This window comes from Hippocampus guttulatus, chromosome 5 (genome assembly GCF_054856545.1).
Source record: "Hippocampus guttulatus isolate MCC_2025c chromosome 5, RoL_Hgut_1.0, whole genome shotgun sequence".
Lineage (NCBI taxonomy): Eukaryota > Metazoa > Chordata > Actinopteri > Syngnathiformes > Syngnathidae > Hippocampus > Hippocampus guttulatus.
The window spans coordinates 1,550,026-1,574,891 of NC_141265.1; the positions used below are offsets into that span (position 1 = coordinate 1,550,026).

The 24,866-nt window shown below is 46.3% G+C and overlaps 1 protein-coding gene across 1 annotated transcript in view; it reads right to left on the reverse strand.

Moving 5' to 3' along the window:
* Positions 1–24,866, reverse strand: part of fras1 (Fraser extracellular matrix complex subunit 1) — a 98,048-nt gene that overhangs the window by 9,519 nt on the left and 63,663 nt on the right. The window contains exons 28-59 of the mRNA XM_086111280.1: positions 22,283–22,606; positions 21,765–21,924; positions 21,144–21,322; positions 19,840–19,956; positions 19,473–19,587; positions 19,262–19,399; positions 18,284–18,316; positions 17,934–18,065; positions 17,482–17,610; positions 17,064–17,323; positions 16,789–16,940; positions 16,316–16,478; positions 16,042–16,174; positions 13,744–13,928; positions 13,103–13,256; positions 11,487–11,753; positions 10,470–10,658; positions 10,279–10,398; positions 9,415–9,594; positions 7,833–7,957; positions 6,886–7,026; positions 6,392–6,622; positions 6,002–6,115; positions 4,881–5,031; positions 4,275–4,434; positions 3,962–4,130; positions 3,580–3,826; positions 2,735–3,079; positions 1,925–2,085; positions 1,696–1,843; positions 785–990; positions 317–473 (exon numbers count right to left, since the gene is read on the reverse strand). Coding sequence (XP_085967406.1) covers positions 317–473; positions 785–990; positions 1,696–1,843; positions 1,925–2,085; positions 2,735–3,079; positions 3,580–3,826; positions 3,962–4,130; positions 4,275–4,434; positions 4,881–5,031; positions 6,002–6,115; positions 6,392–6,622; positions 6,886–7,026; positions 7,833–7,957; positions 9,415–9,594; positions 10,279–10,398; positions 10,470–10,658; positions 11,487–11,753; positions 13,103–13,256; positions 13,744–13,928; positions 16,042–16,174; positions 16,316–16,478; positions 16,789–16,940; positions 17,064–17,323; positions 17,482–17,610; positions 17,934–18,065; positions 18,284–18,316; positions 19,262–19,399; positions 19,473–19,587; positions 19,840–19,956; positions 21,144–21,322; positions 21,765–21,924; positions 22,283–22,606 — 5,485 coding nt within the window. The remainder of the gene's footprint in view (positions 1–316; positions 474–784; positions 991–1,695; positions 1,844–1,924; positions 2,086–2,734; positions 3,080–3,579; positions 3,827–3,961; positions 4,131–4,274; positions 4,435–4,880; positions 5,032–6,001; positions 6,116–6,391; positions 6,623–6,885; positions 7,027–7,832; positions 7,958–9,414; positions 9,595–10,278; positions 10,399–10,469; positions 10,659–11,486; positions 11,754–13,102; positions 13,257–13,743; positions 13,929–16,041; positions 16,175–16,315; positions 16,479–16,788; positions 16,941–17,063; positions 17,324–17,481; positions 17,611–17,933; positions 18,066–18,283; positions 18,317–19,261; positions 19,400–19,472; positions 19,588–19,839; positions 19,957–21,143; positions 21,323–21,764; positions 21,925–22,282; positions 22,607–24,866) is intronic.

Below are 24,866 nucleotides of genomic sequence, written 5' to 3' on the forward strand. Positions count from 1 at the left end.
AAATTTAACAATTGAAATACTATAATTTATACAAATACTAATCATTTTAAATGTACCGGTAAAGTATTACCAAAATAAATAGATGAATAAATAAATAAGTAGATAAATAAATAATGCTGACCAAAATCCTAATTGTTTCACAGTTAAAAAAATGTTTAAAGATGAATTATGGAAAAGCATTCAGCTATTTTAAAATGACTGATTCCGAAAATTATTTTTTTTTTTCTTTCAAGTGAGCGATTTGAAAATAAACTAAAGAGAATGTTTGGAACAAATATTTCAAAATGTAGACAAATATTCTGTCTGTGCCACTTACCATCTTCGTTGTTGGTGATGGTGACGGTGACGACGTCCCGCTCGCCGATCATGGCGCCGCTCCAGTGGTCCCCCGTCGGCGTCCCCAAGTGAACCTGGAACTCCTCTTCGGGCTCGAACACCGAGTCGTCGTTCACGTGAACTGTGCAGTTCTTCACCTAGCGCCCCCGCAGAAAGACAGAGTGGCTTGAAAAAGTCAACACACCCCCTTCTTCAAGTGCAACGTTTTTGTGAGAGTGAAAAAAAAAAAATCACACTCAAAAACCTTTCTACCGTTTTTGCCGCATGCACCCTGTAGAACTCAATTCGAAAAAGGATTTAGGTATTTGCAATGGAGAAGGTCGAAATTCAAAACTGAGAAAATGCGGTTGTGCATGTATGCACACCCTCAAGTAAATGGTATTGTTTGGGTGTATTGGGTGTGTAGTCTTTTTCTATCCACCGAAGTAGACCGGCGGGCGGGTGGTACCTTCTCGCCGCGCAGGAAAGTGACGCGCGACTCATCCACGTTGGGGCGCTCGCGGAAGTCATCCATAACGGCGGCCGACATGGTGCGCGTGAAGCAGCGCGCCGACGACGTGAAGGAGAGGTCGCCCGTGCGCACCACAGGAAGGTGCAGGTCGCCGTCGAGCTCCTTCACCGTGTAGGCGCTCTTCTCAAACTGCATGCTGGGAACTGACACGCGCCCGCATTGACGGTCACAAAACTTTGCTACCACGCAGATAATAAAAAAAATGCATATAATGGAAAATAAAAATACCAAAGTTTAAAATTACAAATTTTTCAATTGTGATTTAAAAATATTGAAATATTAATAACATAACATGTGACTAAAATATTACATGTAATAAATGTTGAATATATAACCGTTCATTTTATTTTAGAGATGCAATCTCATTAAATGCTAAAACACAGTAAATACTGTATTAAATATTTTACAATTTAACAGTGTGAATAACATTCAAGAAATAACTAGAATTTTTTTCCATGTGCAAAAAAAGTGAAATATCTACAAGAGTAAAATTATTGAATAAAAAAAACTTATATAAACGTATTAATTTCAACTATTAAAAATGAAATGAAATCACAGCGGCACGGTGAGCAACTTGTGAGCACGTCTGCCTCACAGAGCAGATGTCACGGGTTCGAGTCCGGTCTCCGCTCATGTGAAGTGGATGTGCTTCCCAATCAACCGCCCTGCTGCCCAAAATAGGGCAGTTGTGTGTGTGCGCAAAATGTCAATAAAGTTAAATTTAAACACAATAATGCTCAACATTCTTTCTTTAAGGACTGTTTTAAATTCAACAATTACAATTATTACACTTTATAAAGTAAAAAAAAAAAAAAAGTTAGAAGTAAGAAGAAGCGCTGCGGACGTACTGTCCTGGAAAGTGTCGGCAATGACCACGTTGGCCTCGTAGGGCTCCTGAAGGACGGCCCCTTGCGGAGAACTCAGGAAGACCACGAAGGACTCGGAGCCCTCAATGGACGGATTCTGGACGTCGTCCAGGATGGTCAGACTGCACGTCTGCCGGGAGAAAAATCGCACACCCGCTGAGGCCGACTGACACTTTGGACCCGTTTCCGAGCAAGCGCGATCGTTTCTGACCTCCTGGGTTCTCCCGGGCTTGAACTCCACCTTCTTGGAGCTGGGGATGTAGTCCATGCCGGGGGTGGCGGAGGGCGGGTCGGACGGCCGGGTGGCACACCACACCGACGTCACGGAGGACAAGTCGCTGCCGTGGCGCAGCACCGGAATTTCGATGGTGCCTGTTAGTCGAGATGGTAGACATGATGCGGATCATCTGGAGAAAGCACTTTGGAATCCTGGGGGACTAAGATGACCAAATGTGCAAAAACTATTCCGACACTTTAAAAAAATAGGTTGCAAAAAAAAGAACCCAATTTGGTGTGACAAAGGGACTGACCCACTACTGGGGTCAATTTCACCCCAATGTTTTTCCGCAAAATGGGGTCGTTTTATACAAAACACCCGCAAAAAGCAGCAACCCATAAAGTTGGCTCAGTCCCTTTTCAACCCGACATGCATTAGTTTTGAACCAAGTGTCTATAGAGTGTACACTTTAGTTTTTGTAATAAATACTCTAAAAACAGTTGGGTTAAAAATAATCCATATCGAGTAAAAAAGGGACTGGTCCAACCTTATGGGTTGTTCCTTTAAGACCCCAAATAAAGTTGTGTCAAATGAAATTAGCCACAAAACAACCAATTTTTTAAATTGTTCATATCAAGCAACTTTTTTTTGTTGTCCAAAATAATTTTTGGGGTTGTTTTGTCGTTTAGTCGTTTGACCAAACCCCATTGGATGACCTAAAACGTGAGTCAGTCCCTGTTTGAGCTGTTTTTCGAGTGTACCGTTTTGAAATGATGCAATTTTGATAAATGACGACGAGGATACCGGCGTCTTCGCCATAGGTGAAGGTGTCGTTGCCAAGAGTGACAGCGGAGGCGTCGTTGGGCCCGTCAATGACCACCTGGGCCACGGCCACGCGTCCGATGCGGGCGTCGTCCGAGGGCTGGGACAGCACCAGTTGCAGCTCCTCGGAGAGCTCGTACTCGCTGTCGTCCACCAAGGTAACGTCGCAGGTGGCCACGGCCACGCCGGGCCCCAGCGCCACGCGGCTCTCGGGCCCTGCGCCGCGACTCTTGTAGTCGGAACCCGACTCCAGGGCGTGAGGGCCGCTGCCCTGAGCCGACTTGGACACCGTGTGGCACAGGGCCGACACCGTGCTGGACGTGTCACCTGGGCGCGGGACAAGCAACTTCAACAGCAGCAAAAAAATAACATGTAATCTCATTTTACGTAAAAAAAATAAATAAAAATGAATACAAATCACGGAATGGTTTAAATTATGTTCCATTATTTTTTTTATTTGACTCCATTCATTTATTCATTACATTGGATTGAAAAAAAAAATCATTATTTCCTTTCATTTCATTTTAATGTACATTTGAATAGCATCACATTTATTAAAAATAAACAAGTTTATTTAATTGAATGAGTTATTCGTTTCAACAAATTCAAATTATATTTCATTTACAAAATTATAAAAATCATTTGTTGATTTTTTTTTTTTTTAATCATTCACCGATACAGCATAGGCCAGCAAACATAAAAAAACAGTTGGGTAAAAAAAATAGCCCAAATTTAGTCATAAAGAGACTGAGTAACCCAAGAAGCTGGGTAAGTCCCTTTTGGACCCAATTTGGATTCCTTTTGCCCCAACTGTCTTTAGCGTGTACCTTTTCTCTCAACCGGCACGCGTACGACGCCGGCGCTCTCGTTGACGTGGAAGGTCTTGCGCTGGAACTCCAGCGTGGGCTCGTCCTCCGTGTCGTTGACGTTGACCAGAGCGCGCGTGTTGGCGCCCAGCAGCGCGTAGACGGGCATGCTGAGCTCCACGTGGAAACTCTCCACGCCCTCGAAAACCGCATCGTCGTTCAGCGCCACCGTGCAAACCTTCGCCTCCTCGCGTTCGTCAAACTGCACCTGAAAATGCAAATTGAGTCCGAGGAAATGAGAAGCCCAAGATAAGTAAGTCAATACACGTGAGAGTGAATGAGAATGAAATACAAACAAATAAAATATTGGCCAATGGTATCGAAATTAACTTGTGACGTTTACCTGTCCGGCGTACTCCACGTAGTCGTGCTGGCCGGGGCGCGATCCCGCCCCGCCACCAGAGGTGGCGCTGCCCTGCTCGGTGCGACACAGCACGATGGCGTACTGGTTGAGGTTGCCCGTCCTCTTCACGGTCACCGCCACCGTGCCCGCCTTCTCCGACACGTTGTAACTGCCGCCGCGAAGCGGAGAAATAAAGTCCAGTGGAGCCCCGGTCAATATTTTCAAGCGTTCGTCTTGGCGATAATCACAGAGGCTATCAAAGCAAATCCAAATCGGGGGGGTCGCCTGTGGGCCGCACGGGTGCCATGCAAACCTTTTGTGCTGGAAGCTGATGAGCGACCACTGGATGTGGAAAACGTTGTCGCCGACCACGTTGGGCTTGCTGTCCTTCACCAGGAAGTGGAAGTTGTCCATGGTTTCCCCCGCGCTCTCCTCGCGCAGCACGTAGCGGATCAGGCCCAAGTTGATGTCGGCTGCGGGGTCAACGGGGGACACCTTCTTTCAGTTCTTTTTCAGGCTGCTACTTCCAAGGTGATTTTTGCATTGATTTGTGATGATTTTTCATTATCATACAGCGTGCTGACATAATAGCGAATGATGCGGAACGCTCGTGTCAAGAGCTCTATTTCGAGCTGCGACTCAACAGGGTTCGTGAAAATAAAATGTTTGACCTTGTTTCTGAAGGGCAAAGTCCGACAGAACCATAAACGAATCAGCAAACCAAGATCGAAGACAATCAGGTGGAAAATGGCCGTGATTACAGTTTTGGGGTTTGACCTCTCTGTGACCTTGACTTTTAACCGCCAAGCCTTGCCTGTGAAAAGCCCTCGAAGGAAAGAATCTACTCGCTAAATTTCAATGTTTTTGTTTTTTGTTAGCGCAGGGCAAGGCAACAGCCAAGACGGAGATTGGCCACCACCTTGCGTGAAGGAGCCGACGCGGGCGCCGGGTGTCGCTTTGCTCTCCAGGAAGCCGTGCTTGGGCTCGCCCGTGACCTCGTAGACCAGCTGCTCGTCGTCCGTGTCCGGGTCCACGGTCAGCAGCTCCTTCTTGGTGATCAGATTGGTCGCCTGAGGAGGAAAAACGTTCACGACAAACACATCACATTCAATAAAATCTGGAAAAATAAAAAGCAAAGCTCCTCTTGTAATGACGCGTTTGTACCAACAGGGGGTGCTGCGACACAGTCATTGTGCAGTGACTGAATACCAATTGCAAAGACGACTGGAATGATTGAAGGTGGCATTAGGGTTCCGATTAGGGTTTCAAGGTAGGTTTTAGAGTTGCATTTAGTAAGCCCCCCCCCCCCCTACCCCAAAAGTTGACTTTCAAAGAAGGATTGGGGTTAAAATGACAATTTCAAGACAGGGTTAGGGACTCAAGCCTTTGTTGGAGTTTTAAATGAGAGGAAGAGTTTTACAGTAGGGTTTCGAACAAGAATTATGGTCTTTAGCCTGCTTCAGGGTTTATATCAAGGACTAAGGTTTCAAATTATGGTTTATGACAAGTGTTGGGGCTCTCAATGGGGGTTTTAAACAAGGTTTTGTGTGGAAAATTTGAGGTTTCAAACCGGGTTAGGGTTTCAAGTTAAGTTGTAAAACTGTATTTGAAAATTAAAGTTATGGTTTTTAGTCCATACTGAAAAGAAGGGTTAGAGTTTCAAATTATGGTTTGAAGTCTTTCAAAGAAGGATTCATGTTTCAAATTAAGGTTTTAAGCAGGGTTTAGGTGTCAAGGAAGGACTGGGGCTTCAAATTAGGGTTTGAAAATTGTGCCTTGGTTTCTACTAAAGGTTGCAATCAAGGGCTATTATTTCAAATTGGGCTCTTGAGACAGAGTTAGGCTTTGGGGCAACAATTCGGGTTTCTAACGAAGTGTCGAGTAAGACTCGGGGTTTCAAGCCACGGTTTGGATTTCAAGCCAGAGTTTTTAAGAGCTCGTTAACGGCATTAAATTTGGGTTTCAGGAATGACTTTTCAGTGCACGCATGGATTCCACCAAGGCTTGGGGTATGAAATGAAGGTTTGGAGCCCGTCGGACCTTGTTGTCCATGTACTCCAGCCACTGCAGTCCGAGGTTGGTGACGATTCGCGGCGTGCCGTCATCCACGGGAAGAATTTCAATCTTGAACTTCTGCGGGGCTGCCGTCACAATCTGAAAAAGACGCCCGGTGTCATACTCGCGCGAACGCATTCCAACATTTCATATTCACGGGACCAAATTCGAAAAACGTCATTCATATGACCAAAGGACGAAAATCTCCCTTTCATATGAAGTTCAGATGCATATGTTGAATTTTGCATGACATATTTAAAGATATGTTCCGACTGAATGTACAATCACAACTTCCAACAAAATCTAGATTGATTTCATTTCACTTAGCTGATTTTTGGTCGGCATTTTGGAATGCGCATTTGCGCGCGTACTCGCCTCCTTGCCGGCGCGGTCCCGCAGCACGAAGAGCAGATTGGTGCCGTCGGCCAGCGTGAAAGCGAAGCTGTCCTGCAGCGAGTTGGAGCCGTCGTGGTTGTAGCTGACGCGGTTCTGGTAGACGTCGTCCATGGTGAAGGTGGCGGTGGGCCGGTAGTGCTGCCCGTTGCCCGTGCGCTCGATGGCGCCGTGGCGCGGCGGCTGGACCACCGTGAACACGATGGACTCGGCCTGCCGCACGGAGGACGGAACCGGGGCTAAAATGGAGGACCCTTCCACGCGGTGTGAAATGCAGTTTTCCTTTACTACTTCCTTTTACAGTGGGTATGAGGGGTGGGGGTAACCTTTTGACACTATGCCCCGGGTCCACACTCAAATCTGTTGCGCCTCTGACACGATCTGCAATACTGGAAATTTTGGGGCCAAACTTCGTACCCACCCCCCCCTGTCTCCGTACCTTTCACCCATCCCCAAAAAATCTATGCGTCACCAACCTCTGTGTCGGCATCGGTGGCCTTGAGCTCAAACTCGGTGATGGTTTTCCTCACGCCCTCCTGAACGCGCATACCGGGAACGGTGAGAATGGGTAGCGAGTCGTCCACGGGTCTGATGGTGATGTAGAACGTCTGCGCCACCTGGAGGCCAACGAGGCGTGAAATTCAGCCGAGCAGTCAAGAGGAAGATTATATGATGTCAAAATTGAGATCTCACCCCGAAAAAATAGGTCTTACTTGTAATGGCCTTAATATTTTTCCACTTGCACTTTGATTCCTTCAAGGTACAGTGGGTAAATGTTTTGGTGACATCTAGTGGCGAACCAACAGAATGCAACAAAGTAACCTCGAAACGCGAGCGTTTTGAAGCACGTCCGCTACAGTGCCTCAGAGAGAGCATGCAAGTATCCCATCAATAAGTGCATGAATGACATTTGCGAAGTTTGTCTCCTTTGGGAAGGCAGAGCAGAAAGATGGCAGCCTGCTGCCTTACTTCATCTCCAATTACACACAAAAAAAAATCTTATTATGTTCATGTGACAGAACCTTTTTTTTCATATTATTGAAATGAATACTGTGGAAAAAAACTTTAGAGATTGTCCCTTTAACGTCTGGTTCAAAAAAAAATATTAAAAACATTTTCATACAGATTTACATCTTGCACTTCATTTACTACCTTTCAATACTTACAAAAAAAACCCCAAATTTCATTTATCTTTCCGTTCAATTTTTTTTCCAGTTTTAATTGACTTCTTTTTAGTGTCTGTAAACTTAAATTGAAAAAATAGCTTTGTAAAACGATTACCTTTTGGTACCGTCTTCATTTTTGCATTTTTTTTTAAATTACGACCTTCACTTTCAAAAAAGTAAAAACAATCCCTTGGAAAATGTTATTTAATACCCTTGAGCATATTGACATATTCTTAATATTTCCAACTTTCCTTTACCTCGTTGGTGCCGTCAGATACGGTGAAGGAGAACTGGTCGGCGTGCTTTTCTTCTTGGCTGGTGTGAGCGTACTGGACGCTGCGGGACGCCAGGTCGGCCTGCGTGAAACTGTCGATTCGCACGCCTGCAAGACGGACAAAGAAAACGGTGCTGCGTCGTCAGGTTGGAAAAAGATTCAGATGCCTCTTCATGTGGATTTAGACTGCGCCGACTAGAACAATAGCGTAAAACATTCCATTTCAACCCTTCCACAATTGATTTGATTTTTGCAATCGTGCGTTCAATCTCCAATTTTCGGCCAGAAACCGCTGTTTTTGGTCAAACCAAGCTATGTTCTCTTCCTGATTATTAAAGTACAGTGATTCCTCGCTACTTCGCGGTTCGTTTATCGCGGGTTCAGTGCATCGCGGATTTTTTCAAACATATAAAAAAAAAAATATATATATATTTTAAGTTTTTTTACATATACATGGAGTACAGTACTGTATATGTTGCTCTATGTGGCTCGCTGTTGTTTTGCAGCTTCTCGCGGGCCGTTTGTGGACTTTAAAAAAATAAATACATTTTTACCCGTCTATGTTAATTGGACGCTACTCCGCGGATTTTCGTTTATCGCGAGTGGTTTTGGTCCCCATTAACCGCAATAAATGAGGGATTACTGTATATAAAAGTTACATGAAAGTCTGGTATTTTTCTATAGTGAAAGGAATCCCTTCTCTTTTTCGGGGGGTAGTTTCGGGTACTTAAATTGTGTCAGAAGATAATATTCGGTGGGTCCCGAAAGACCAGCAAAGTTTCCTCTGTTGGATTTCAGCCTTCATTTTCCCCCCCTTTTTTTTTTTCCTCATTTGCAAATCAATTTCCTTCCGTGTCTTCATCCTCTTGCGCCCGCCGTCCTTCATCATCCTAACGAGACAATCAAGTCGTCTCTCGCTCAAACGAACACGCTCGCTTATAAACGAGACAATTTGAAAGAATAATCATCTTTAATTGGGATCGTAATGGCGCCGCATCACTCTGCTATTTAGGCACAAGAGGCTACAAGAAGCGTTTTCACGGCCCGCTAATGAGCTGCAAGCTGGGTGCCGAAATGCGCTTTGAGGGAGCCGAGAGATACTTCACAAGATTGATGGTGGGGCTGCACGGGGGGGGATGAGAAAAGACAAAGAAATGAGAGGGATGGCGAGTTTTAAAGCAGAAGAGCAACTTAAAAACTCGTTCGATGCCAAAGACGTTTTTTTCACGTTTTTTTTTTTTTGTAAGAATCGAAGCTTTCATTCCCAGCTGCGCCCCGGAGGATTTATTTATTTTCACGTGGTGAGGTAATGAAGGGTTTGAAAACGGCTGGCACTGAGTCGGTTTATTGCCAGCTCGACTGTTCCTGATAAGCAGCCTCTTTGGAAAATCTCCGGCAAAAATTGCTTGCAAGTGTGTGTGTGTGTGGTTTTTTTTTTCTTGCTCATCTTGTGCCTTCAAAAAAAAAAAAAAAAAATCATTCAACCTTATGAGAAATGTGGAAATGCCAAAATGACTTTTTAAATGTGAAACAAGCGAATGGATGAACGGGAGCGCTGAGCCTACCGGGGTTGGCGGCGAGCTCCAGGTGTCCGAGGGCGGGCTGCTTGGTGAGGCGGTAGAGCAGCTCGCCGGGTTCGCTGTCTTGGTCGCTGGCCGACAACTGCAGCGTGGTCACTTTCTTCACAGAGTTCTCGTCCAGGACCAGGCCTTTGTTGACCCCCACCGATGGAGGCAGCCGGTCCTCTGGGGGGGGACACAAGAACATTAGACATAAAAAAAAAAACCCACACACACACAAGATGTTCTTTGCAATCTGTCTTCCACGTGCACGTGGTTGGGATTTGGCAGCGATTGCAACAAATCTCTCGGGGTTTGATGGTGAAATGAGCACCTCAAAACAAAATGACTTCCTGAGTCTTTTCTTGACACGGTTTTTGTGCGTCTCCTCATCATTGGCATGCCGGCCACATTTCAGACTTCCAATGGAAAAGAGCAGAATTTTTTTTTTTTTAAGCATTCCGAGGAGCCCTCACAATGACCAAATTGACAATTCAACCTGAAATGATGGCCGACTTTCTTTGACAGTTAATGTTTGGCTTCCTGAGACTTTCCGGCGAGCCTCGTGATAGACAGGCCGACCGAGTTTCATGTTCTTGAGGCTTCAATTTATCCCAGGAGGGCCCCCCCCCCACCCCTTGAGTTTGCGTTTGGAAGCAAAGAGGTGCGAGGGAGAAGATAAATGCGGACTGACACAAGCTGCACAAGAGCAGAGAAGACGGACGGACGCCCGCAAAGAGGGAGAGACGGCCGGGCGGTGTGGGCGGCAAGCGATCCGACAGACGCGCGATTACGGGAGCGAGGAACGATAAGGGGCAATCCGTTCCGGTGACTTGCGGCCAGAGGAGTGGAAATTTGAGCCCAAGCTACCGAGCACGCTGATGAAGAAGGACTGCTCGATGAGTTTGTTGCCTTCCGGGTCCACCAGGTTGAACTTGAACGACAGGCCGCCTCCCTTCTCGCCTTTCTCGTGGCTGTACTGCACCAGACCTGCAACCGGAAAACACAACAGAGCGCTGACATCCCAATCTCAACGTGCCCGCCGGAGCTTTGAACCCAACCTCGGTTGACGTCCTCCTGCGTGAAACTGCGCACGGGACCCTTGGTGGAAACTTTCTCGAAGCCTTCGCTGCGGCTCAGCTGGACTCTGCCGCTCGGAGGATCTTTCGTCATGACGTAGCGCAGCCTCAGGATGTCCGAGTCCACGTCGGTCGCCTTCAGGTTCTGCACGGTGATCCCGGACGAAGAACCTGCAGCAAAGGAAAAAAAAAAGATATACTTCTTGAGCTTAGTCAAAAAAAAAAAAAAAAGAAAAACTTTGCGATTCAGCGTCACCGACTTGAGAGACTCGAAACTTTGTTTGTGTGTCCTGTTGTGACAGAAATTTTTGGTTGAGCAGAAAAACTGGAGACAGTGGTTGGACTGTAAAAGTCTGCTTCAAACCAAAATTTCTGCTCAGGAAGACGTTGAGATTTTTTTGAATGCATCCTGACATAACAGACACACGCACCGAAAGTTTGTCTATTGATACGTTTTTTTTTGTTTCAAACCTTCCGATTTAAAGCAAAATGGCCAACTTCCTGCTCAATTTGTCTGCTCGATTTCATTTTCCTCAGAAAAACTGGCGTCTGGGAAGAATGTTTGCGAACTTTCCCAAGGTAGCATTTGTGGAATACAATTTCAGTGTCAACTTCAACCTCAGGCGTATGTCGGTGAGATTTTTTGGTGTGTCGTGTTATACTGGACGTTTCCACCTCATTTATTGTCCATCAATAAAGCCGGTTTTGGGGGCAATTTTTTTTAAAAATTCCTAAATTTTTTTAAATTCCTAAAATGCACATTTAAAACGTCTGCTTCAAAAACAATTTTTTTTTTTCGTGCGTCCTCTGATGATGGACATGTCCACCAAATATGTTGATCACTGAAATTGGTGTCTGGTGCTAATTTGTATGTGCGCTTCAAACCTAAACAACTGACTTCCGACTTTTTCATGTGAAAAAAACGTCCACCAAAATTCACGCCGATTAGCGAGACTGGTGCCAAACTTTCCCAACCGAGAGAATAGGCGCCTCGCTCACCGGCCGGCAGCTGCAGGCCCCTGTTGACGGTCATGCGCGGCCCCTCGCTGCGGGTGACGTCCATGGTGAAGCGCAGGCGTCCGCTGGCGTGCGCGTGGACGCCGTCGGCGACACTGAAGGCCAACTCGTCCACGCCGCCGCTGACCGTCTCGGGCGTGTAGACCAGCAGGCGGTCCAGGACGTCCTGGTAGGTGAAGGTGGACCCCTGCGTGAGGACGCGGCCGTTCTCCAGCGGCTGCGAGTAGAACTGACGCCGGCGGAGTTTACCTGAGGAGGTAGCGAGAGAACATCACGTTGGCAAACCTAAGCCTTTGCGCTTCTGCTGCAATTCAAAATACAACCCGACGGCTGCTGTCGGAACACATAATGGAGTCTAATTTGGTAGATTGTACAGTTTCGATTTTCTACATATTCAGACGTAGAACTGATTTGCAAAATTTGGTGTCACTGGGTGAAAACGGATGCACCTTTGCTGGTTTCTGTGTGAAAAAGAGACCCCAAACTGCAGAGCTGTATTTGTCCTTATTTCGGGCAAGCACTTTGTTTTTGCTGGTCTCACTGTGTGGCAGGAAGAATTGAAAGCACAATTTCGCTGCGAAAACACAGTGTTTGGAGGTCAGCTAATTTTTGAGTGCATGTGTGTGTGTGTGTGCGTGTGTGTTTGAGAAATGGCTGCAGTCAGCTGGCAATGGATGTCTTGTTTTCAACTTTGCGTGTAAGTGTTTTGTTTTTTTTGCGCTGTCCCAGCCATTTACCATCCACGCTGTAGAAGCTACACGCAACAGTTAAGTGTGTGTGTGTGTGTGTGTGTGTGTGTGCGCGGGCGCAAATAATAGCCTGAGCCCCACTGCAGTAGTGCGCAGACCTCCACCAAGGCTCGGAGTCAAATTTGCTTTTGGAAAATAGGAGGCTCAACCAAGATGGTTTCCTGTGATTTCCTGTGCGTTTAGGTGGCTACTGTCATGAAAAACACGCCGAACAAATTTCACAATGTTAAGTCAAACTTGCTTCGGGAGCTAAATTAAAAACAAAAACTCTCAAGGAGGACCACGGAAAATCACCGGAAAATGGTTTCTTTAAATCAAAAGCTCAGACTTCCGTGTCTTTTCCGGCATGGATTGTTGAGGCATTTTTTTGTGGCCGTACTCATGTTAGCTATGCCTACCAAATTCCTTGCTGCGAAGTGAAATTGGCTCTGGAGGCTGAATTTTCAAAGTGTCTTAACAACTGCTAGAAAATGATCCTAAAATGGCTGTTTTGAACCAAATGGTCGACTTATGTGTATTTTTGGAGATGGATTCTTGAGCTGTTTTTGTCGGGGGAGTCATGAAGGACATGCATACCAAATTTCATGTTGCTAAGTGACACAGGGTCCAGCGGCTGAATTTTCAAAAACTCTCTCACAACCGCTGGAAAATGATCCTAAAGTGGCCATTTGCAAAAAAAATTGCCGACCGCCTGTGTCTTTTTGGACATTGATCCCACGAGACTCGGGATCGATATGCTTGCCAAATTCCCCGTTGCAAAGTTGAAAAGAGCTTCAGAGGTTGAATTTCCCCCAAATTTGACACCAAAACAACCCCATCGCATTGGCCCCAACGCGTTGCGGTGCCGACCGTAGGACGGCTTCCGGACGACGGTGAACACAATCTCGTTCTCCGGCGTGTCCTGGTCCAGGACGCTGAGGGACGCGTTGGTGACCACCACTCCGGAGTTCTCCTCCACGTGGATGCTGCTGACCGACACCAGCGGTTCACTCTGCCGCTTGCCCTGTCCAGTGAGCGAAAGAGAAAGAGAGGACGGAATGAATTAATTCATCCGGGGAGGGAAGGTCACGCTTGACAACACGGAGGAACGAAGCCACCTGCGCCAAGACTTCGTTTGTCAGGGCTCGAATCAATGAGTGGCCAGCATCTACGTTCATTTGGGGTTCCGGCGAACACAACATAGTCAGAGATGCACGGTTGGAGACGAAATTCAGGTTTGTAACTAGCAGATCCTGTCGATGGCGGCATTGCATCGCGATGGATTTGCGATCAGCACAGCTTTTGAGTAGAAGATGAAGCTTGGGCGGTGAATAGTGCCTCGTCATGTCCGCCATGTTTACAGAGACCATTTTGTTGAAACTGGATCATAGGTTCACTCATCATCGACAATTAGAGACCTTTTTTTTTTTCAAAGTTGGGATCATTATTCGGGGCGATATTTTCAAAATGGATGCATCACAAACAATCAAAATGCATCATGAGCGCGTCACCTGGATGTCGATGTGGACGTTGAAGGCCTCCGTCTGGCTGTGTCCGTCGCTGACGTAGAAGCTGAAGGCGTCCTGCCGCGCCGGCTGCCCGGCGCGCTGCACGTAGAAGACGCGCTCCGACTTCAGGTCCTCCACGGAGAATGGCGTGTCGGGCGTGACGGCTTGCGAACCTCCCACCGATCCGCCTGCGCGGGTGAAACATGCATGGGGGGGGGGGGGGGGTGCATTGAAAAAAGATATCTATATTTTGGCGCGCTATTTCTGCAGATAATGTTAATTACTGATCATTAATTGTTTCATTTCTAATGATTAAAGTGCTGCTCTGCCTCCTTGTGATGACACGATTTTCACCAGCAGATTTTTTTTTAGGGGGGGGGGGCTTTGTCTTGGAAAGACTTTCTCAAGTCTGAATGTCTTGAATCTGTCAAGACACGTTGAACAGGGGAGCCAATTCTGTAAAAAATCTCTTCACTTTGGGAATCGCATCCAAAATTCAACATTTTCGTGTCACGCCGTTCTTCCTCAATACTACGGCAAAAATCAATACATAAATGCAATTACAAAATAGAAACCCTTAAAGCTCTGTTGATTGTTAAAAGCCCAAAGTCTGTACTCTTAATTTTGTTCAAAATGTTGGTGGACATCTGGCGAACCTTTCCCAAACATTTGCGACCTTGAACGAACCCTGACGAACTCTGACGTGAACGTGCGCTGTTCTACCTTTGTCAACAGTCGACGGTGTAGGACCCGAGTGGGACGGGGGCTGTGATGCTTTGGACCGGCTCAGGTGAGCGCTAACTGACTGCAGAATCAGCGCGCATTTATCAGATACGCCGGGGCCGGAATCGGTTACGGCATCCGACAGCCCGAATGATGGCGGCATTCACGCATCGCTTGGCGAGAAAGCAGATGGAAGCGAGGTGTCGGTGTCTTGTTTTGACACGGGGGGGGGGGGGGGGGGGGTGACGTTTAATGGCGACGCGTCACGTTGCACTTCCATCATGATGTGACTCTGAGAAGGTGAGCGAGACGAGTCTCTTATCTGAAGAGGAACCTGCGCGGAATCTCAATCAAGACCAGTGTGGTGTTAAGGGAAGCCAACAAGGGTGGGGGCGTGCCGAGGCTTCTGCGGGCTTTATATACAATAAGTAAATCAATAAAATCAGTGCTTTCGAGCTAAATGACAAATTTTGTGTTTGTCAAATTTCATCTGGCTAAGTAAAACTGGCTTTGGGGGATGGATTTCCAAAATTTTCAACGACAATTTTCTGACAATGACCAAACTCCCCTTCAAGTCGCCACTTCAAAGCAAAATGGTCATTTTCTTGTGTCTTTTAAGGCATGTCCTATTGAGACTTTTTGGTGCGTCTAGTCGTGATTAACATACCGACCAAATTTCATGTTGGGATGTGAAATTGGTTTCGGGCCCGAATTTTCAAAGCATTCAAAGGACCTCGAAAAATTCACACATTGACCATAACGTGGCCACTTCAAAGCAAACTGGCAGCCTTCAAAGTGTCTTTTTGGGAGGGGCTTCTTGAGAGCTTTTTAAGATAAGAAAGCCTTTATTAGTCTCGCAATGGAGAAATTCCCAATTCACAGCAGCAAAGTTATGAAAGGAAGAAGTAGAACAACAAAATATAGGAGCTGCTGGAAAGGCAGCCACTCTGGCGGCGCCATTTTGAAGTCAAAATATTTTTGTGGGTCTACTCGTGATAGGCCTGTTTACTCAATTTCCTGTTGCTAGGTAAAACAGATCTCGGGGGCTGAATTTTCCAAACCTTTGAACGACCCCCGAAAAATGACCAAATTCAGCCTGAAATAGTCAATTCAAAGCAAAACTGCAGATTTCTTGCGTCTTTTCTGGCATGGCCTCTTGAGACTTTTTTTGTAGGCCTACCTGAGACAGGTGGAGCAAATTTGCCGTTGCGACAAGACAAACTGGCTTCAAGGGCTGAGGTTTCCCCCCCAAAAATCTTGTGGTTTGCTTTTCATGGCCAATCATCAAACTTGACATGCAGCGAGACCTTCCTCAAGTGCAGTTTCTCCAATTTTGTCGCCAATAATTTCACTTCTAGCCTGCCACTGATATATTCCATTTTCCGGAATGCAATCTTTTCCCCGGTGATGGACAGCTTCACATTTAAAGTAATGTCACATATTTTTCTCCAATATTATTTTTGGGGACGTCGGAGAAGCATTCAGGGAAAATTGAGGAAGGCCTCAGCTTTGAATGTCGCCATGACCGATGACGGCCATGAGCAAGAACCGAGAAGGACGAGGAGGAAGATTACTTACCTTGCTTGGTGTTTTCGATGAATCCGTACTCGGGCGGGCTGACCAGCCAAACCAGAAGGTTTTTCCCCGGCGTGTCCGGGTCGGATACAAAGATGTGATTGGTTGTCAGCTGCGCACGACCGCCCTCCTGGACCTACACCGCCAACAACCATTAAAATACATACAATCGAGTCGCCAGACAACAAACATTCCCCGCGTAAGCTTGAACACAGCCCAAATGGTGCTCCAATAATCATCATCATCCTAAAAACGGAGTTGTCATGTGCATGGTAACCTCGATTCCGCTGCGCACGGCGACGGCGGGCGGCTGCCTGGCAACGGAGGTGATGGTGATGGTGCACATCTGGTTGTCCAGACGATTGTTGTCGCCGTCGTAGACGACAAAGTGGAAGACGTCCGTGATGGGCTGGTTGCCCGTCTCCAACGAAGTGATGTATCTGACGAGACACGGAAAGCATATCTTCTCGCATCACAGTTGGGGGGGGGGGGGGGGGTGAATGGTCTTAAATTTGGAGTGAATCATTTCGATGACATCATATGGAGCGATTGTACAAGATTGTTATTGGAGTGAATGTTTTTTGAGTGAATTGCATCATAGAAGGAGCGAATCGTATCGTAACGTCAATTGGAGTGAATCATATTTTATCTTTGGGCGTCATCCATCCATCCGTTTTCTAATCCTCTCGATGCGCTGCATCTCTCTATCGTGGCTGCGCACGCCGTTCTCGCCGGCGACTTGGCGGCCACCTGATGGTTCCGCGGTTGATGTCGTCCATGGAGAAAGTGGAATATTCCTTCAGTTCTTGCGCTTCTTGCTGGTCCGGAGTCCTGGTCAGGATGCCGTACATCGGCACCGACACCAGCTGGATGCGGATCTGCTCGTCTGGCGATGAGTCATCCTACCAAAACAAATGGAAAGATATTACCGAGGTGCAAATAATCACACACACACACACACACACACACACACACACACACACACACACAGAATCTCATAATAGATATTCACATGACGGACTCACCGTGTAGGCCAGATGCGAGCGTCTGACGAGGGTGCTGCTCATCTTGCCCACCTCCATGGAAAGTGCGGCGTGAGGGTCTCGCTGTGGTCCGCCGGCCCCGCCGCCGCCGCTATGCAGCACCGCGACCTGCACGGCGACGGTCGCCATGGAGATGCCGTCGCTGACCGAAATTGTGAAGGCGTCGTCGTCGTGGCCGGAGAGGCCGGCGTGGCGGTAAAGCAGCGAGTTGCGGGTCACGTCGGCGAAGGTGAAGATGTCGCCTGACCGAGGGGAGGAAAGGCTACTTATGTCCAAATGATGCTCCTCAACTCACTTCGACAAAGTTCCTTCATTGTCCGTTATCACAATCTACCTTTTTGTGGGTAGTGGACAGTACGTTTTAGTGATGAACGTCTGCACGCGGGACGCAAGGTCTCACCGTTCGTCATCCTGACGTGGGTGCCGGCCTGGCTTTTCAGCAGCTCCCCGTGGACCGGAGCCTCCACCAGCTCGAACTCCAGCTCGTCGGGGGAAGTGTCGGCGTCGCTCACCGCCAGCTGCTGGCCGCCTTGGTTTTTAATTTAAAGTATGCTTTCGTGATTCATTTCTTTGGTGTTTTAATGTATTTTTCATTACATTTTTTTAAATGTGTGCGTGTGTGTCTCTCTCATTCTCTCTATATATAGTTTATTCCAATTCTTAAATTTAAAAGACGAACCCCCCCACCACCCCCACTTCCCAGATTTTGATGCAATAACAATCTCTTTTTTTTAGTACCCCTTTCTCTCTTTTATTTTAAATGAAGCTTCCACTCTACTTCTACCAATCATACTTACCGGAAAAAAAAAAAAAGTGTTGTTTTTGTGTCTGTCGTGATGCGCAGTTCCTTACCCACGGCGGCCTGCCCACCCATGTCGACTTCCAGGAGTGGGTCCAGAACCTGGAACATCGGCGGCTGCTGGTGGTTGGAAAGCAGCAGGATGGCAAAGTCTAACTCGGGAGTCGTGTGCTCGCCATCGGTCACTTGACGCGCACACAAGAACACACACACACACACACGCGCCAAAAAATGAATTGCCTTTCATCACATGCAAAACGTTCGGTCAAGCTGCTGCCTTGTGGGGCTGACTCGATCGAGATTTGTGTTTTATGGAGCGTCGTCAAGCAAGAAACGGAAAAGAGGAAAGAGAAAATTAACATTGATTGAAGGCAGACAGCAGGTGGCGCTCTTTTTGATTTACCTGTGAAGTAGACACTCAATGACTCGGGCAGACCTGCAGGAAATCAGAGAACAGTCGATATTCATGTGGACTAAAAACTGCCATCAGGTATCACCACTCATTTGTTCAGAAACTCAGCAATTCTCTCAAATTGTTGTAAAAATATCAGACGTTAATAATTGTAGTGTTTTAAAGCTTCAAGTTGAAATACACGTCAAATGTGAATTTTGATTTCTTGCGTGTATGACGAATGGATTGGATTCATAAATGCCATTGAACACAGGCATGCTAATTAAATTAAATTTTTTTTTAAATAGGTGACAAAAAATCCATGCTAATGAAAAGTAAATATTTTTTTGCACTGGAGCATATATTTTTTTAATTCTATTCCACACAGCAACAGGTACATAAAATAAAATAATTAAAATACATAATTTTGCAACAACAAACAACATTATTTTTGTACATAAAATGTGTACATAAAAAACGTTTTCAAATGCGTTAAGTGTGAGACCAAATCTATATGCAAACTTATTTCCACTAACCCTCTTTGGGAGCTTTTTTGAAAAGTATTCTATTCGGAAAGTTTTGCACTGAGATATTATTAATATTTGACATAAAATATACTCCAGCTTAGTAGCCTAGCATTAGCATTTCATACGCAGTCGTGTCACAGCAAGAGGCAGATAAAAGGCGAATAAAAAGCTGATCAAAACGTGAAACCAGTGATGGCAAATTTTGCACAAAATAATTGCAGGGATGAAAGTGAATATTTAATGTGGGTATTTAACACCCACAAAATGAAAAATGATCAAATACATGAGCTGTATTTAAAAAAAAAAAAAACAAATTGCAAAAGTAATATTTTTAATTGCAGGGTCTCAACTTTTAACACTGTCAAAATATTTTCCACCCCACACAACTGAACTATATCATACCGATGCCGTTTGTAAAAATTTAATCATGTTGCAAAATGACGCATGGTCGCATGGTTCTTACCGATGAAGGAGTACTGGTAGAGTTCTTGCAGATGCGAGGGGGCCGCGGGCGGCCTGTAGAAAATCTTGCCGTTGTCCACGTCCGCCTGCGTGAAATGTCTGACCGCCGTGTACGGCCTGTCGCGGTGTTCGATGGCGCCTGGTGACCAGAGGGGGAAAAAAAAGGGAGATGATATGGACTGAAATAGATCAAAACTATGTTTGTGAGAGACCTTGTCCAGCCAGTAGCGGTTTTGTGATGTTGTAGATGAGACGATCACTGGGGGTCTCGGAGTCCATGAAGGAAAGAGCTGAGGGCGTTATCTCCGTCACACGATCCTCGAGAGCCTGTTTCCACATGTACACGCGTTACAAGGTGATCAAATTTGAGGTAATAAGCCTACAGGTCTATTTTAGCCTACAAGCAATCGCACAAAACCACAAGGAACATGACCCCAAAATGGCAGCAGACTTTCAGGACTCGAGACTTTTTTTGTGGTTTTGTTCATGATAGGACACGCTTACAAAATGTCAAGTCGGTAAGTGAGACAAACTTTGCGGGCAGTCTCATGAATGACATTTGGTGACGCGTGGCCTCACCGTGACTTGAAGATCACAGTCCGGGTTGAGCTGAGGGAATCCGGGGATTTGCGGTAAGACTCCGATGCTGAATGTCTGCGGTTCACTTTGCCTGACAGCAGCGGCTTCTGTGGAAACCTGAGGAGATTAAAAAAAAACATACGTTGCTAAATAAAACACCTACCACAAATAACAGAAGTTATTTGCATCTCGTAATGACAAATAAACTTTATAACTAAAACTGACTACGGGGGGGGGCTGCAATTTCAAAATTCTCTCTGGAGGAATTCACCTTTGATTATGTGTGTGTGTTTTCTTCTCTGTGTCCAGGGGAACATGGGGTCCCACAGGGCTCTGTAGTTGGCCCGCTACTCTTTTCATTCTACCTAGCACAGTTCAGCTACTATGGGAAATGGCTCTGCCATTGACAAACTCGTATCTTGTTTGACTGCTGTGAGGTCCTGGTTACCGTTCAATTTTCCACTTCTAAACCAAGCAAAGACTGAATTGATTGGACCATTAAAAAGCATGTTAATCATTAAAAAAAAAAACCCTGTCTCCTGATGACTGTAGGCTTGCCGCAAGGATAAGATTAAAAAAAAAAACAAGAGTGTTAAGCATCATTATTGATCGGTGCAAAGGCTGAATTGTTTGGATTGAATTCCAGGTAAGGTCTGAATGGACAGAGAAGTGGTGGTATTTTGTATTATCGTAGGCAGATTTCGAAAGGAAACTCATGGGTGGATTCATCTAATTAAGACACCTTAATAACACTTTTGCCCACAGTGGTGAACATGATCATCTTTGCAAATGCTGAACTGTGAATTGATTGCTTTGGAGGGACGGCTGCTTATTGAGTCCTGCGGTGCATTCTGAAATCACTCCATTAAAAACCCCCCAACTCTGTTTAATCACCTTCTTTTCCAGCCCAGGCAAGGATTGCGGGAATTTGACAGCATCAAGTTGAAAATGCACTCGAGATTAGTCGTTTGAATGGCGCTGGCAAATAATTAAAATCAATTTGTGACAATAGACAGAGCCAAGAACGGGTGTTGACAGATGCTTGATTAGATGGAGCTGCAAAGCTTTTTTGGCTGCTTTGTCGTGTTGATAAGGAAGAGATTGATTGGAATACACTCACTGCCCATTTATAACGTGGACACACAATAGAACCAAGAAAGGTCTGGAAAGTATCCCCCGCCTTGAAAGATAGCGCTTATACTTTTTTTAACCACAATGTATTTACCCCCCCCCCCCCCCCCCACCCCCCAAAAAATATATAACACACACACACACGCACAAAATCTGTCAACATTTTCACCGACCTGGAAGCGGAAGGAGTCGGCCGGCATCCCACTGCCGAAGTGTCGGTACCACACCGAGCCGTCGTCTACGTCCTGCTGGGTGAATGAGGTGGTGGCGGTAAAGCCTCGGTTGTCCGTCAGCGTCGGGTTCCAACCTTCGGGCGGACCGTCGGCAGGCATGGACGCCAGTACTATTTCACCTGGATGGAGAAAGGGGACCACTTGTGTTCTATATTTAATCATCCGATTATGCTGCGGGTCAAACTGACCCCCCCTTAAGTCTAAAATCAAGATGACATCATGCATCCATTATCCGAGCCGATTATCCTCACGAATTCCACATGTTTGTGGAAAGTAGAGTTTCTCATCACATTCAACCAGCCTGTTATGTCCTTGTTTTCCCGGGTCATTGTGACCCACAACATGCCATGAGAGTTTAAATGGCCTTAAACCTTTGATGTCCCATACTGATAGTATATCCTTGTTTTGTTCGATCTTGACGAAAAGCAATAATGTTCCTGGGTCAATTTGACCCGCAACATAACAGAAGCCTATCATCGCCGATAAACCTCTACTGGACCGAAGCATATTAGCACCCTGTTAGATGTCTCCAGACTTTCAATGTAGCGTGTGTTTTCTTACCGTATTTGGGTTGCTCGTCAGAGTCCAGGATGGTGAAAACGATGTGGTCTGCGCCGACCCCCTTGTAGTGCGCCTGCAGTTGCTGGCGGCCGAGTCTCACCATGCCGCCCGCTTTCACCCACGTTACCGGGGCCGAGCGCAGCTCAGGCGAGTCATTCGCCTTAAACACAACCGTCACACTCAAGTTTTCAACACACAACGTAGAATCATTTCGAGGGTTTTTCCACAGAACTCTGCAAATGGTCCAGATGGTGAGAGTTGAAAAAAAAAAAGAAAATAAAGTCGAACCTTCTGGTGGTGTGCTCATGAATGTATCCTAGCATATGGCACGCGCTGACATGTTGTCACGCGAAATGTTCATGAAGCGAATGAGCAGGAACGACTTTCAACCAATCAGGACGAAGTTGGTTTTTAAGTTTCAAGACACAGGTCGGGTTTCGAGAAAAGTTTACCGATGACAAAGGATTAGGGTGTCAAATTCCAAATTAGGGTTGGAAGCCGGTGTTAGGATTTCCTACCTTCTGATTAATGCGCACTTGAAGCAGAACATTCTGGTAGCTGTGTCCGTCGTTGACCTGCAGCACCAGGTGGTCCTGCGCCTCCCGCGACCCATCGTGGACGTACTGCACGCGCTCGCGAGAAAGCTCCTCCAGCTTGAAGCGGCTCAGCGATTGGTCGCCGTGGACACGCGTCAGACGGCCGTGGCGAGGAGCCTCCAGAAGCATCAGCAAGACGTCCGCCGGGTTGTCGGGATCGTCCACCGCAAGAGTGGACTTGGTGATGGTTCCAGCCTCGCCGGGACCCGCCACCGATAGGGGCGATAACACCAGCACCCTCGGTGGCTGCAAGTCACAAACAGGACGCCGGGGGAAGATTATCTATTGGGTAAACTTTGCTGACACCCCCTCCCCCGCTCTCACCGCAGTCTTTTCCGAGCCTTTCTTCGAGTTTTCCCTCATCTTTCTTAGCCTCGACATACAACATACTGTACCGTATTTTATTTAATATTTTTAACTGAACCACAAAATCATGGTGTGATTGTCAAGGAAGAAGCGAATTGCCAGAGAGAGAGAGGGAACCGCTGAGAATACCAAAACGGTGTACATATTTTGAGGCTGTTGGCTATCGATCGCTCAACCACTGCACCTGTGCATTTTGGAGACAGATGCTCTCCACGCTTTGCTTTCTACCCACAGGAAGAGATGAAATGATATCTTCATATTATGATTCTAGCGGGTTTTTTTCCCCCCTGGTGTTTCATCACCGTTTTTCCAAGTCTTTCGCAGCATTTTGGATTCCCGGTCCTTTATTCTTGGCCTTTTCCTGCTGATTTGCAAGTGCCTTGCCCTGCTGTTCCCATGCGGGTGGCGGTGATGACAGCTTGAGCAAAAAGGTTCACGCAGAGACAAACAAGCTGGCGCCACAGAGGGCGACGATCGCAGACAAACAGCGACTGAGCCACGAAACAAAGCAACAACTCAGTTAAGGTCCGATGACAAATTTCTTCACTTTGGAGCAATTATCTCCAGCAGACAGACAACCGAGCCCCCCCCCCCCCCCCCCCCCCCCCACCCCTACCACCACCCCCCGGGCGACCACGAAAATCCCAACTTGTCTTCCCACTGCAGCAAAACAAAGTGTGTCAATGTGTGTGTGTGTGTGTGTGTGTGTGTGTGTGTGTGTGTGTGTGTCTGCACAAAGACACGCCAACTCACAAAAAGGCAAACAAGTAAATCTCCTCCTGAGGCAAACAAACACTCAATGCAGGAGGCTTGACCTTGTCTCGCGGAGCTGCAGGTAAGTGAGGGAAGAGGAGGGGTTGAAGCTTGGGAAAGTGCCGTCATCGGCCCTCATGGGGGTGCAAAATCCTTCCGGTGCGTACTGCCGGCTTTCCGGGATGTTTGTTTTTCTTTGCGTGCAAGCTGTGAGGTCTTTCAATGCACTGCAGAAGGACTGATTTACACTTGCATTTTCGGCACTGTGTGGTTAACGCACTCCCCAATAAGGACACCGTGAACGACTGTCGCAAAAAGACCAGAGTTCCACACCAAGTGCTGTGGACATCGACATTCCTCAAGTGGAATCCAACCGTTTACTGCCACCAAACATGGATGTCTTTTTTCAGCACAGCTTTTGAGTAGAAGATAACGACTTGGCGGAGAATCTCGGCCTGTCACGTCAATTGTCAGGGCAGGAAATGCCAAGACAATATCAGGTCAAAACCATGTTGTGAAAATTTGGTAAATTTCCCATTTTTCACAAATTTATCTGCATGTGGCTGTGGTCATTTTATAAACTATTGACCATCTCTTTTTTTTTTTTTTTGTGTCTCCTGAATAGCGATTATGTTGAGGGATTCTGCCCGACCTCAGCGATATGCACACATAAGGTATGAAATGCATGTGTCACTGTATGTAACAAATGTGAGAAAAGATTATTTTGTTCATGGACTAAATGGGCGAATGTCATCTAAAAAAAAAAAAAAAAAAAAAAAAAAGCAGTAGACATTCAACCCAAGTCATGCAGTGAGTCAGGGTCACTCACGGCGCATTTTTTGTTACATAATTTCCATCTTATTTTTCCCCAAAAATCCTTTTTTCAGTCTTGGTTTGACTGTTTTAAAGTTTGAGATGTCAAGACAAAACAATAATAGCAGCAAAGTCTGTTTTGCTGAACATGTTTGTTTTCCCCAAAAGCTCATTTTCTCTGCTTTTTGGTCAGACACCCGTATTTTTGGTGGCACCGATCCACGTTCGATTGCTGAATGGAAACATTTGTTTTATTTTCTGGCAATTTGATAGTCTCAGTTTGGTGCTGTTATTGCCACAGAACACAATATTCTGTGGGTCAAAATGCTCTGAAAGAACCGGCATAAAAAAAGTGCCTTGAAAAGATCTGGTGGTGAGCTTACTCCCCCCGGCACGCAATTTAAATCGTAGCTCCTTTTCATTCTCCAAAAGTCCCAACTTGCAAGGTAAATTTCCGTCACTTACTCAGCTCGGGGAACTTGAGGGTGTTGCTCGGTTATCAGATTGTGAGATCATTTTATTCGCTAAAATGGCTGCCGGCGGAGATTTCAATCAAGCCTTTCTTCTTTCTCAG